The sequence below is a fragment of the Sciurus carolinensis genome, chromosome 1 (assembly GCF_902686445.1).
Source record: "Sciurus carolinensis chromosome 1, mSciCar1.2, whole genome shotgun sequence".
Taxonomy (NCBI): domain Eukaryota; kingdom Metazoa; phylum Chordata; class Mammalia; order Rodentia; family Sciuridae; genus Sciurus; species Sciurus carolinensis.
The window spans coordinates 154,661,408-154,676,098 of record NC_062213.1 but is presented as its reverse complement, the minus strand read 5'-3'; the positions used below and the strand labels follow the sequence as shown (position 1 = coordinate 154,676,098).

Below are 14,691 nucleotides of genomic sequence, written 5' to 3'. Positions count from 1 at the left end.
TGAACTTGTTAACCTTGCTTGTTCTAGTAGTTTTTTCACTGAATTTCTAAGGATTTTTCTATGTACAAGATTTGCATCTTCTATAAATAAGCACAGTTTTACTTCTTGAAAATAATTTCCAAATTTAGCTTCTAAAGAAATAATTTTCTAATGCATTTGGTCATTTTATAAGTGTGCATGTGTGTATAGTACAGTATATATACATATATATAATATATAAGTATACAGAATATATATGAGTAATAGCATATGTGTATAATAAAATGCATAATATAATATGTAATATATATACTCATGTATTTCAAATATGATTTAAGTATAAATATCATAAGAAAATTCCAACAAAATTCTTAGAGAATAATTTTTAGCTTACATCACAAAGTAATCACATATTTCTGGAAAGTTCATTAATTTAAATGGAAGTTATATATCAAGTGCTGTTCTCTATCATCAAAATCCTAGCTTACAACCTGTTTATACAAACTATTAAATACTAAACATTGTTCCTTTTTCATTAAACAACAACAACAAAATATTGGAAATGATGAATTATCCTGGTTGGTTTGACTTGGGTCCAAGCAAAGTGTTTATTATATCTCCCTGAAAGAAAAGAAAAAAAGTCACACAATTAAAATATAATAAAATACAACTTAAACGGTAAAGCAGTCTTTAAAATGCCACTTAAAGTTTATAAGTTAGTGATGCACATGTAAAAGGCATTCAATAAGAACGAAAATGGGAACAAATAAGGTTAAATTTAAAGAGTGACTGGTACTTCCTAGTATAAAAACAGTTCTCCTATGAAAGATTCTTTTAATGAAGTAACACAAATAATTTTATAAGGATTCAGTAGAGGAAAATTTTAGTCACTCTTAGTTGACCTTAATGCTTAAACCTGAGCTTTCTCATCTGTAAAATACCTGTTAAACTTAATGACATCTTGAGTTCTTTCCTGATCTGTCAATGCTTGATTTAGAGAGAAGCACCTCTCAATTTCCATGTGGGTTTTGTATTTTCATTTAATGATACTTATCTTTGTACTAAAAATGACAAAATGATCATCTATAAGAGAATTAAAACCAAATATGTTTTTAAGGAGGATAACAGTATATAAGGAAAAGAAGGAGAAGACTAGTTTTGTCTATCACAGGATAAATGTGATCTTGAGAAAATCAACTTATAAAGGTTGTTGTGAGAGTTGAATAGCTAATTTATGGGGAAATGTTCTGCAAACCTTACAAAGTTGTAAACATTTTAGATAATATCATGTCTTGATAAATTTGTACATCATGGCAAATACTATACCGTCTTTGTCACTTTCCATCCTTCAAGTCCAAACATACCAAGTCAGTTGCCCCAGTCCTGTTAATTCTACCCTTAATGTGTTTTTCAAACTCATTTACTTTTACTTAAGTTTCTCACTTAGGTGAGTGAAAATAGATCATTCCTCTAATCTATTCAATGTTCATCCTTAGGGACTAAGGCAGACCTTATCATATAGTACATATTCAGTAAATATTCTTCAATGAATGAATAAATGGTCTATTTTTTCTGCCTTCAGTGTCTCTCAGCACTAATTACATATTAGATATTTATGTTGTTAAGCTCTTTTTGAACATTTCACTTTTTAAAACCTTTCCTTTATTTTGGAAAAAGTATAAATACCAAAAACACAGAGAAAATGTGGCAAACGTTTGTAGATTGAACCATAATAGTAAAAATAATATCCGAGAGTGGGTCTTTAACAGGTTACTTCCAGAAAAGTTTACCTTCCTGAAGTGCCCTATTGAAATTGACTTCTGCCAAACTGTTGAACTATAAATCTGTTCACTGCAAGATTTACACCCTTAGCAACCAACTCACATCATGCCAAAAGAGCTGGGGCTTTCCCATCACGAATGTGGGGCAAATCCTGGCAACAGTTTGCTACATTATAAAGTTATAGGTGCAACCAACTTCCTCAACAATACCTGTAAAGCTCAAGAAATAAAACCAAGAATCAATTAGTGGAATACCATCAAATTGGAAAGATTCTGCACAGTCAAGGAAATGATTAAGAGCATGAAGAGAGAGGCTATGGTATGGGAGAAAATCTTTGCCAGTTGCTTCTCTGAAAGGAGATTAATATGCAAGAATACGTAAAGAAGTCAAAAGCCACCAACCCCCCCCCCCAAATAATCTAGTGGGCAAAATAACTAAGCAGATATTTCAAAAGAAGAAACACAATGGCAAAAAAATATATGAAATTGTTCAACATCTCAGGGAAATGCAAATCAAAACTACACTAAAATTTCATCTCACACCAGATAGAATGGCAATTATCAATAACACAAATAATAATAAATGCTGGTGAGGATGTGGGAAAAAAGGTACACTTATACACTTCTAGTGGAACTGCAGACTAATACAACCACTCTGGAAAGCAGTATGGAAACTCCTCAGAAAATAAGAAATGGAACCAACATGTGACCCAGCTATCCCACCCCTTGGTATTTATCTAAAAGAACTAAAATCAACATCCTATAGTGATATAGCCACCTCAAGTTTTATGGAATCACAATTCACAATAGTTAAATTATTAAATCAACCCAGATTCCCATCAACAGATGAATGGATTAAGAAACTGTGGTATATACACACAATGGAGTTTTACTCAGACATAAAGAATAATGAAATTATGGCATTTTTTGGTAAATGGATGGAAATGGAGAATATAATGCCAAGAGAAGTAAGCCATCTCAGAAAATCAAGGGTAAAGTGTTTTCTCTCATATGTGGAAGCTAGAGCAAAATAAAGGCAAGAACGAGGGGAAGATGGGATATCATGAAGATAAAGGGAAGATCAGAAGAGTAGAAGGAGATTGAGAAAGGAGGGATGGGAAAAGGGAGGGAATGTAGAATGTTTTAAAAAACCATGCTATACATAAGTAGAAAGAACCAATCAAAAATAAACAGATGAGCAAAAGGAAGATCAGTAGAGGAAGGAGAAAAGGGGGAGGAAAAAGGGAAGAACATGAACCAAAATTGAATCCCTTGCATATATGTATTGGTCAAGATGAACTCAACTACTATGCATACCTATAATGCTCAAAAATTAAAAATAAAGAAAAAAACCAAAGTTATAAATGCAAGTCTTAGAACCAAGTTCCAAGCTAGACATCAGGCTAGTGTCGTCCTGAACCATAAACTCTGAGCTGGTAGGATAGTACTGGAGTCAAACTTCTGTTGTGTCCTAATGTAACAATATTCTGGTCCTTGATCTCATTCAGGAGGGACCAGAATATCAGACATCATGTCACTTAAAATATCCAGAACCCAAGAATCCAAGACTTGCTGTACAAGGTTACACAGGATGACTAGCAATCACAGAGGGAGAAACATGGTCCAAAACCACTACTGATTTTTGTGGTTCTTCCCCAATAAACACTTACTTCTATAGCACACCTGGTGCATATACTGTCTGGAAGTTTGCCTTTGTTTATAAAACACATAGCCACCTAAATCAACAAATGTCATTTTTGATTTGGATATTTTTAAATAAAAGAAATAAAAGTTTACTGATAGAAATTAAAGTTCCCTTTGTCACCTCACCAATTCTGTTTTCCCCTCTTCCCTCACTTCCCATAGGCTGCCTCCATAAATTGGCTGCACATCTTTCTTACAGATAAAATCATAAGCCCTTCAAACCTTTTGAGACACTCTTAGTTGAAATTAATGAAAAAATTGTAATAATGTTATTTATAAGATATTTTCACAATAAATGGTTGATATTACTTATTTTGAGACTTTGAATTACTATTATGGCTATAATTATTCTCTAAAAACTAAGGAAGACAAGGTATATCAATCAAGCATAAGTTAAGCTGTAACATCATGCCTTATTAGTTTTTGTTGTTGTTATTTAAACTTGCCTAAGTTTAACACTGAACCTTTCAGTGCCTCAAATCATGAAAAAAACATTTGTATCAAGAAACTATATTCACTTATTAATGTATGGCATACATTTATTAAAAGAAAATTTTCCTCACCAGTCTTAAAATCATTAATGTGCATGTGCACATGCAAACACACACACAAATATACACAGTATTCCTCCAACACACAGTTTGATAAAAGTGTTCAAACACCGAGAATTTTGATTTCTGCTTACAGAGCATACTGCTCAAATAAAAAGATGGTTCTAATCAATCACATCCAAACATAAAAATGAGGCATTTTCCTCCCATATTCCAGTCTATATTTTAACTTTTACTAACTAAAAATATTTTCACTAAGAATACTGTTTTTATGTTTGTTTAATTTGGCATAGTATACCTAGTTTTCCTTAAATTTGCTTTTATCACTCAGCACTGTTTTCTGGATTTATTCAAAATATGTCACATTGGCACATTAAGATACATATCATTTAAATTTCTGTATTGTAGTGACACATGTGAAAATACTATATTTTATTTATCTAAGTCCTCCACTGATGACTGCTTAAAAGGATTTCCAATCCATCAATATAGAAATAAACAATAAACATTGTTCATTGTTTTCTTACTTGCATGTATTTCACATTATTACCAATTAATTAAACAAAGTCTAGGAGATGCATAGAATCTAATCAGATGTCATTTAAACAGCTATAAGGGTTATAGTCCTACCAGATAGGAAAACTGTAACAATTAAGAATTTAATGATAGGGGAAATAAATGAACTGAAATCAATCAAGGGATGCAACAACATGGGCAGGAATACACACTCTGAGGTGGAGAACGTAGGTAATATGTAAGGAGAGCTTACAAGACATACCGATGAGCCCACTCCACCTGGAGGGCATTGACAATTTGAGTACAAAGCAGAGCTCAGCCTAGCAACAAAGGGAGTTATAAAAATCCTCTTAAGTATTCACAATTTCAAATCTCATTCCCTGGTTGGCATCTCTATTTTCTTTTTTGGCTTTTAAAAATTTGTTCTTTTTAGGTATACATGACAGTAGAGTATATTTTGACATAATATATATACATGGAATATAATGTATTCTAATTAGGATGCCATTCTTGCAGTGGTACATGATGTGGAGTTTCACTGGTTATGTAATCATAGGAGACTTATGTCCCATTCATTTCACTATCTTTCCTATTCCCATTCCCCCCTCACCTTCATTCCCCTTTGTACAATCCAAACAAGTTCTATTCTTCCCTCCCCCGTCCCTTATTGTGTCTTAGCATCCAAATATCAGAAGAACATTTGGCCTTTGTTTTTTTGGGATTGGCTTATTTCACCTAGCATGTTAGTCCCCAGTTTCATCCATTTGCTGGCAAAAGCTATAATTTCATTCCTCTTTATGACTAATATTCCAGGTGACAAAGATTTTCTCCCATTCTGTAAGCTGTCACTTCACATTCTTGTTTCCTTTGCTGTAAAAGTTTTTAGTTTGATGTCATCCCATTTATTGAGTCTTGATTTTACTTTTCATGCTCTTGAATTCTTATTGAGGAAGCTGGTTCCTAAGCAAACATGATGGAGAGTTGGGCCTACTTTTTCTTCTAGTAGGTGAAGGGTCTCTTGTCTAATGTCTAGGTCCTTGACCGATTTGAGTTGAGTTTTGTGCAGGGTGAGAGATAGAAGTCTAATTTCATTCTACTACATATGGATTTCCAGGACCATTTTTTGAAGAGGCTATCTCTTCTCCTATGTATGCGTTTGGTGCCTTTGTCTAGTATAAGATAACCATATTAATGGTGGTATGTTTCTGGGTTTCCTATTCTGTTCCATTGGTCTTCATGTCTACTTTTGTGCAAATACCATGCCACTTTTGTTACTATAACTCTGTAGTACAATTTAATGTCTGGTAGTGTGATACCTTTTGCATCATATTTCTTGCTAAGGAATATTTTGACTATTCTGGGCCTCTATTTTCCCAAATGAATTTCATGACTGCTTTTTCCATTTCTCTGAAGAATGTCATTGGAATTTTAATAAGAATTGCATTAAATCTGTATACTGCTTTGGTATTATGACCATTTGACATTATTAATTCTGCCTATCCGAGAACATGGGAGATCTTTCCATCTTTTAAGATCTCCTTCAATTTCTTTCTTTAGCATTCTCTAGTTTTCATTGTAGAGGTCTTTCACCTCTTTTGTTAGATTGATTCTCAAGTCTTTTATTTTTTTGAGGCTCTTGTGAATGGGACAGTTTTCCTAATTTCTCTTTCAGTCGATTTGTCATTGGTATATAGGAAGTCAATGGATTTATGAGTGTCAATTTTATATCCTGCTACTTTGCAGAATTTGTCTATGATTTCTAGAAACTTTCTGGTACAGTTTTTTGGGTGTTCTAAATACAGAATCATGTCATTGGCAAATAGTCATAGTTGGAGCTCCTCTTTCCTATTTGTATCCAGTTAATATTTTTCTCTTGTCTAATTGCTCTGGCTAGGTTCCAAGGACCACATTGAATAGAACAGGAGAAAGAGGGTATCCCTGTCTTGTTCCAGTTTTTAGAGGGAATGCTTTCAATTTTTTCCATTTAGAATGATGTTGGCCTTTGGTTTAGCATATATAGCTTTTACAACATTGAGTTATGTTCCTACTATCCCTATTTTTTCTAGGGTTTTTGAACATGAAGGTGTGCTGCATTTTGTCCTATGCTTTTTCTGCACCTATTGAGATAATCATGTGATTCTTGTCTTTAAGTCTACTGATGTGATGAATTATGTTTATTGATATCTGTATGTTGAACCAACCTTGCATTCCTCCAATGAACCCCACTTGCTTATGGTGCACTATCTGTTAAATATGTTTTTATATAAAATTTGCCAGTATTTTATTAAGAATTGTTGCATCTGTGTTCACTAGGGATACTGATTTGAAGTTTTCTTTCCTTGCTGTGTCTTTCGTTTGGGAATCAGGGTGATAATAGCTTCATAGAATGAGTTTGGAAGGGTTCCTTCCTTTTCCATTTCATGGAATAACTTCAGAAATGTTAGTGTAAGTTCTCCTTTGTTGGTCTGGTAGAACGTAGCTGAGAATCCTGTGGTCCTGGGCTTTTTTTGTGTTGGTAGGCTTTTGATAGCATCTTCAATTTCATTGTTTAAAATTGATCTGTTTAAATTTTCTATGTCTTCCTGATTCAATTTGGGTAGATCATATGTCTGTAGAAATTTGTCAGTGTCTTCATGATTTTCTATTTTACTGGAGTACAGATTTTCAAAGTTGTTTATGATTATTGTCTGAATTGTAGTAGTGTTCATTGTGATATTTCCTTTTTTAACACAAATTTTAGTAATTTGAGTTTTCCCTCTCTTTTTCTTCTTTAGCATGGCTAAGGGTTTATCAATTTTATTTTTTCAAAGAACCAACTTTTTGTTTTGTTGAGTTTTTGAATTTTTTTGTTTCAATTTCATTAATTTCAGCTCTGATTTTAATCATTTCCTGTTTTCTACTGTTTTTGATATTTGACTTGTTCTTCTTTTTCTAGGGCTTTGAGATGTAATAGTAGGTTATTTGTAGACTTTCTATCCTTTTAACGAATGAGTTCAATGCAATCAACTTTCTTCTTAGAACCACCTTCATAGTGTCTGAAAGATTTTGACATGTTGTGTCACTATTCTCATTTACCTCTAAGTATTTTTTAATTTCACCCCTGATTTCTTCATATATCCATTGGTAATTCAACAGTATATTATTTAGTGTGTAGGTCTTAGCTTCCATTTTTGGTTTTATCACTGAATTCTAATTTCATTACATTATGATCTGATAGGATGCAAGGTGGTATCTCTATTATTTTGTATTTGTTAGGAGTTGTTTTGTGGCATATACATAGTTTATTTTAAAGAAGGATCCATGTGCTGCTGAGAAGTGTATTCAGTCATTGATGGATGAAATATTCAATATATGTCTCTTAAGTCTAAATTATTAATTATAGTTTTTAGTTCTATTGTTTCTTTTTAAATTTTTTAAATTTGTTCTATTTGGTTATAAATGACAGTAGACTGCATTTTGACACATTGTATATAAATGGAGTATAACTTCTTATTCCTCTGGCTGTCCATGGTGTGAGAGCATACCAGTAATGTAATCACACATGTATACAGGGTAATAATGTCTATTTCATTCTACCATACTTCCCATCCTCACTGTCCCAAACCTCTCCTCACTCCTCTCTGCATAATCCATAGTTCCTTCATTCTTTCCCCCTCCAACCTCCATTATAGATGGATCAGCATCCAATAATCAGAGAAAACATTTGGCTTTGGTTTTTTGGGATTGGCTTATTTTACTTAGCATGATATTCTTTAGTTCCATCCATTTACCTGCCAATGCCATAATTTCATTCTTCTTTAAGGCTGAGTAATATTCCATTGTGTATATGTACCACATTTTCTTTATCCATTCATCTGTTGAAGGGCATCTAGGTTGGTTCCATAGTTTAGCTATTGTGAATTGAGCTTCTATAAACATTGATGTGGCTGTGTCACTGTAGTATGCTGATTTTAAGTCCTTTGGGTTTAAACTGAGGAGTGGGATAGCTGGGTCAAATAGTGGTTTTATTCCAAGTATTCTTAAGAATCTCCAAACTGCTTTCTATAAAGCTTCTTTATTTAGTTTTTGTTTGGAAAAGATATCAAGTGATGAGAAAGGCATTTTAAAGTCACCCAGTATTACTATATTGTGATCTGTTTGATTCTTGGAATTATGAAAGATTTGTTTGATGTATATACATGCTCCATTGCTCAGGGCATCAATATTTATGATTGTTATGTCTTGTTGATATAGAATTCCCTTGAATAGTATGAAATATCCTTCTTTGTCCCTTCTCATTAACTTTGGCTTGAAGTCCACTTTATTTGATATGAGGACAGAAATCCCTGCTTGTTTTTGAGATTCATGTGAATGATGTTTTTTCCCATTCTTTTACCTTCAGGCTGTGGATGTCTTTAAATATGAAGTGAGTCTTTTGGAGACAGCATATTGTTGGGTCTTGGTTTTTAATCCAATCTGCAGTCTACGTCTTTTGAATGATGAGTTTAGGCCATTTACATTCAATATTATTATTGAGAAACAATTTTTATTCCCTGTCATTTTATTTCTGGTTTTTAATTTGAATTAGTTTCTTCTTTGATTGATCATTCTTCTAGTGTAGTTCCTCCCAATTCTGGTTTTCATTTTTATTTTTCATTACTTCTTCATGAAATATTTACTGAGTATGTTTTGTAATGCAGGCTTTCTTGTGAATTCTTTTCATGTTCATTTATCATGGAAGGTTTTTATTTCATCAATTCTAAAGTTTAATTTTGCAGGTTAGAGTATTCTTAGTTGGTATTCACCTCCTTTCAGAGCTTGGTATATGCTATTCCAAGACCTCCTTGCTTTGTGGGTCTGGGTTGAAAGATCAGCTGAGATACAGATTAGTTTCCCTCTAAACGTGACCTGTCATTTTTCTCTGGCAGTCTTTAAAATTCTGTCCTACTCTCTCTGTTAGGCATTTTCATAATAATGTATCTTGGTGTGGGTCTGTTGTAATTTTGTATATTTGGGGTCCTGCAAGCCTCCTGTATTTGATTTCACATTTCGTTCTTAGGTTTGGGAAATTTTTCAGATATTCATTGAAAAGATTGTGCATTCCTTTGGTTTGTGTCTCCAAGCCTTCATCAATCACAATGAATCTTAAATTTGGTCTTTTCAGGTTATCCCATATTTCTTGGAAGGTTCTGTTCATGGTCTCATAACATCTTTTCTCCATGGTCAATTTTATTTTCAAGATTATATATTTTGTCTTCATTGCCTGACACTGTCTTCCAAATGCTCTCATCTGTTGGTGATGTTTTCAATTGAATTTTTAATTTGATTTATTGATTCCTTCATTTTGAGGATTTCTGCTTATTTTTTCAGAATCTCTATTAAAGTGTTCTTTCGTTTCTTGTATTTTCTCTCTGATTTCACTCCTTATACCATCCTTTACTTCGCGGATAAGTTAACTATGTGCATTCTAAACTCCTTCTATGACATTTCTTCCACTGTGGTGCCTATGGGTTATGTTATTGAAGTATTTGGTTTGTTTGGAGTAATTTTTCCCTTGCTTTTTCATGTTGTTTTTATGTCTACCCATCCAGTAGTTGGTTTTGAGGCAGGCAGTAGAGTTTCTACCCTGTGGACTTATAGTGTCCCTGAACAATTCCAGTACCTCATAGCTTAGAGAGAGACAGATAGTGACAACAACCAATACAATTTACAGCATTAAACCAAATAGTTCTTGCTATGAAATCTACAATCTTTAATTTTTTTTTTTGGTACATAACTATACATAACAGTAGATACACTGTGACATATTCAAACATGTACATAACATAATTTGATCAATTTTTTTCCCTGGTACTTCCCCTTTTTTCCCTCCCTCCTCCTTCTACCTGATTTTCTTCCTCTACTCCATGGGTCTCCCTTCTATTTTCATAATATTCTTTTTTTCCCCCTCTAGTTTCCTCAAATGAGAGAAAAATACAACCCTTGATTGAATCTGGCCTATTTTGCCTAACATGATTCTCTCCAGTTCCATCCATTTTCCTGCAAATGATACATATTTTTTCATTCATTTCTAGGACTGAATAAAATTACATTGTTATATGTACCACATTAACAAAATTTAATTGTTTCAAAAGGTCACTTAAAATTATTATTCAAATCTGCTACATTAATATCTTACAGAGAAAGTTTACTAAATTTTTTAAAATGATCAAATTGTAAAACAGGAATTCATAGAAGAGGAAAATATGATATCAAAAAATGTATGATGGACCTTAATTGTCACTGATAATAAAGAAATATGCAACTGAAATTACATAAGATACCAGTTTACACTGATTGAATTTACAAAAATTAAAGTATTAGCCAATGTCAGGAACCAGCAAAGTTATAGGGAATTTAGAAACTCTTAGACAAGGTAATGGGAATATAAATTGTAAAAGTTTCTTTGGAGAGCATTTCAATAAAACAGAATGTTCGAATACCATGGAAGTCAGCAATGACAGAGAATCACATCTTGCATGTATAAGATATCAATGTCAATAATATGAGATGACAAGAAATGAATCAACATGCTAATGCTCACAGATCTCTCTTCCACCACTATGCATATCATACACTAACATTTTTAAACACCATAAACACCCTAACTCTCTTTACCCCTAGTTCAGAGTTTGCGGACCAGTTCTTAGAGCTCTTGTAGAACAGAACTAAAAGAATAATGAAGTTGAAAAGAAAAAGGATGAATTTAAGTCTTGAGGCTCATTTAGGATTTGAGGGATATGAACAGAAAAAAGAAAAAAGGATTACTATGAACTATGTTGGATCCACTTAGGTGATTTTTAAGAAATGAAAAAAAAGACTAGCATTCTCTTTCAATTTATTCTGGACATTGGTCATACACCTCAGAGAAGTTTCAATGCAGGCACAAACATCCTAGTACCTGTTAAAATATCTTATACTCAATGAACATGTGAGAAACTGAAAGTGCCTAAATGTTTTATATTATGAAACTAACAAGTCATTAAGATTGCTTCCTTCAGAGCAGACAAAAATTATTACATAAAGCAATTTGATGGCATTTTGGAGGAAAATATGTAGTATAAAGAATTTGGAAAATAGGTAAGCAAAAAGAAAAACTAAAAATCATCTATGATTCCACCCCTAAGAAATAATTCTTGTAATATGTTGCTTCTTCTTCTAATTTTTTTAAATGCATATTTATTCAATAGTTACTGAACAGTATAAGTCAGGTTCTATAAGAGTACAGCCATAAGAGTATAGCCCAACATAAAAGAGACAAAACTCACTGTTTTCATGGCGTTTTCCATTCTAATTGTGGGACACACAATCGACAAAATACATAAATAAGTATACAGTATATTCAAAGGTGATTATTATTATTAAGAAAAATAAACAATGAAAAAGTATTAGATAGGAAGTGTGGCGGAAGAGTAGAGATTGCAATTTTACATAAGATGGTCAAGGAAGTCTTTACTGAGAAAATGATATTTCAGCAAATATTTGAAGTGGGTGAAGGAACAAGCCCTGTGGATTTTGGTGGAAGGAATGATAAGCACAAGTCCCAAGCGTTTTATTTATTTACTCATTTAATATTTTGCAGTCTGCATGATTTGGGTAGAACTCTACCTCCTACGAGTGACCAAGATCTAATCAACTATCTGATTTCCCTGCCATATTTCCTTCTTGTTGGATATTTAGGTTGTTCCTTTTTACTTTTTCTTTTCTTTTTTGATCCTATCACAAATAATGCTATAATCAATTTCTTTGACCATATTTATGAGTATTTCTATAGAATAGAGTTCTGGAAGTGAACTACTAGTCCAAGAGAACCAATATTTCCTGAACATTTCTAACAGTATTAGTTCAAATTGAGAATTGTTTCCAAAGGGGTTATAACAATTTTAGTGCAACCATCAGTACAAGAACTTATTTTATCAAGTGTTTGCCAGTACTGTGTAGTCCCATACATTTAAAAAAAATAAACCTTGTTAATTTTAATTTGATATGTGAAAATACTACCACATTTTGATATAATTTAATAAATTCTGTATTTATTTAATTATTGGTGAGGTTGAAATATATTTACCAGTCATTTTTTGTGAATGACCTGTTCCTGACTATTCTTCTATTGGAGTCTTAATGTTTTTCTTATTGACTTACTTACAGTTTAAATATTTTTACTATGTATTTCATATTTGGGATAATATTTACCAGATTGTAATTTGCAAAAACAATTTAAACATAAGAAGCAGATAAAAAGTTAAAAGTTATATAAAAATAATGAACATCTAATAATACTGAGTTGCTTGTCAAAATTTGGCAACAAAACTTCCATATTTGAAGATTAGAGTGAAAAAATAGGATAATGCTGAACAAACAGAAACAAATGTCTATTTTCAGGAACAATGGGCAATATAAAAAAATAAGGTTATATCAGGTAAAAATCTTTGAACACTTTAGCTATACTTAACAATTACTAAGTCCTGATGGTATACTTGGTACAATTTTAATTTCTTCCAAATAATTTGCATGTTCAGCAATATTATGCTCATGATCTATCTTTGATAGATTAAAAAAAATGAGGCTGACAAAATCTAAGCCTACTAGGTAGCGACTCTTGGAATTTATGTCCTTTCCACTATACCACACTAGAGATACTTAAAAATTGTACATCCATTGCATGCTACAAAGTTCCAACTGAATAGATTAATAAAACAACATGAATTTTTCACTTTCAAATCTTACCCGGCCAGAGTCCAAAGCAGTAGGCATATTTCTCAGTTCATACACAGCGACCTGTCCATCACTGTCTCCCACTAAAAGACAATCTGTTTGTTTGGCAAAGAGAATAGTTGTGAACTTGATTCCAGGGTTAGCCACATTCACAATCAGAGGGTCCAAACTGTAATGAAACATTTTATTTAAAAATTTGGTTGTTATATTAAAATGGTATTTGTTAACATACAAACTACGAAAAGTTCCAGATTTTTTTTTAACTTCAAAAAAAAGCCTTGCCAGGTGTGGTGGTATATACCTAAAATCCCAGTGATTCAGAAGGCTGAGGCAGGAGGAGCTCAAGTTCAGAGTCAGCCTTAGCAACTTAGCAAGGCCCTAAGTAACTTAATGAGACACTACTTTAAAATAAAAAGGACAAGGGATGTGGCTCAATGGATAAGCACCTCTGTGTCCAATCCCTGGTACCAAACAAACAATAACAACAAAAAGTTTCTTTGTTTCCAAACTCAAAATAACTATTTCTCACTCCTTAATAAGAATGTCCTTTGGATTCAACACTGCAACAGGATTCCTGCCAAAAATTCCAACCTGCTAGACTGTCCAGCAGACTGCAAACTTGCTAGGACCCATGATTATGTGGGCCAATTCCTTAAAGTACATCTATCTCAGTATAGAGATGTAGATGTAGATAAGAGATTGAGACAGAGACATTCATCCTGCTGGTTCTGCTTCTCTAGAGTGCCTTTACTAACACAACTTCTTAAATAACAATTATCTTTTAAAAGAAGAATTTATGAATCCAAATGAATCTCTGGAACTTAAGAGGACATTCTGAACAGGAACCTTTCCTTGTGTTAGTCATTAAAAATAATCAATTTATGCCCTCAAAAAAAAAAAAAAGGACAGAAGTAGTGACTTTTTATACTTCTAAAGAAGTGTTATCCTGGGAGCCACAGTTTTACCAGAAAAATGAGAATCTGAAGTTAGAGCACTTAAATTGATACTTTACATGTAGATATCCCCTACTCAAAAGTAAATCATTTTGTTGTGTAATCCTTGATTTTTGGTTGATACTGATTTATAGAATTATGACAAAATTTTGTTATTGAATTATTAACTTCTAGAAAATAGTTACTATTACAAATAGACTCATTGAATTTTAGATTATTTATTTTAAACAAAAATATATTCTGCTAATTTGCATAAAAAACTTATAATTGCAAGAAACCACTTATGACCTTCAATAAAACCAAGCTTGATTGAGCTATTAGACACAGAAATCTGGCTTTCAGGAACTGACAATTATAGAAAATTGTTTCAGATTGCCTGGAGTATGTGGTTTCCCCGTGGTTGGTATACTGCTGGAGTTTGAATGTAGGCCCTGGATGTGGGAATGATCTGCTAGAGTCAAAGGTCTTGCTTAA

The 14,691-nt window shown here is 32.7% G+C and overlaps 1 protein-coding gene across 2 annotated transcripts in view; it reads right to left on the bottom strand.

Annotated features, from left to right (window-relative positions):
• Positions 1–259: 259 nt before the first annotated feature.
• Dnai4 (dynein axonemal intermediate chain 4) overlaps positions 260–14,691 on the bottom strand; it is a 110,865-nt gene continuing 96,433 nt past the window's right edge. For both annotated transcript variants that reach the window (XM_047539741.1, XM_047539735.1), the window contains 2 exons: positions 13,277–13,433; positions 260–600 (listed from right to left, as the gene is read on the bottom strand). In XM_047539741.1, the coding sequence (XP_047395697.1) occupies positions 550–600; positions 13,277–13,433 (208 nt within the window). In that variant the 3' untranslated portion in view covers positions 260–549. The remainder of the gene's footprint in view (positions 601–13,276; positions 13,434–14,691) is intronic.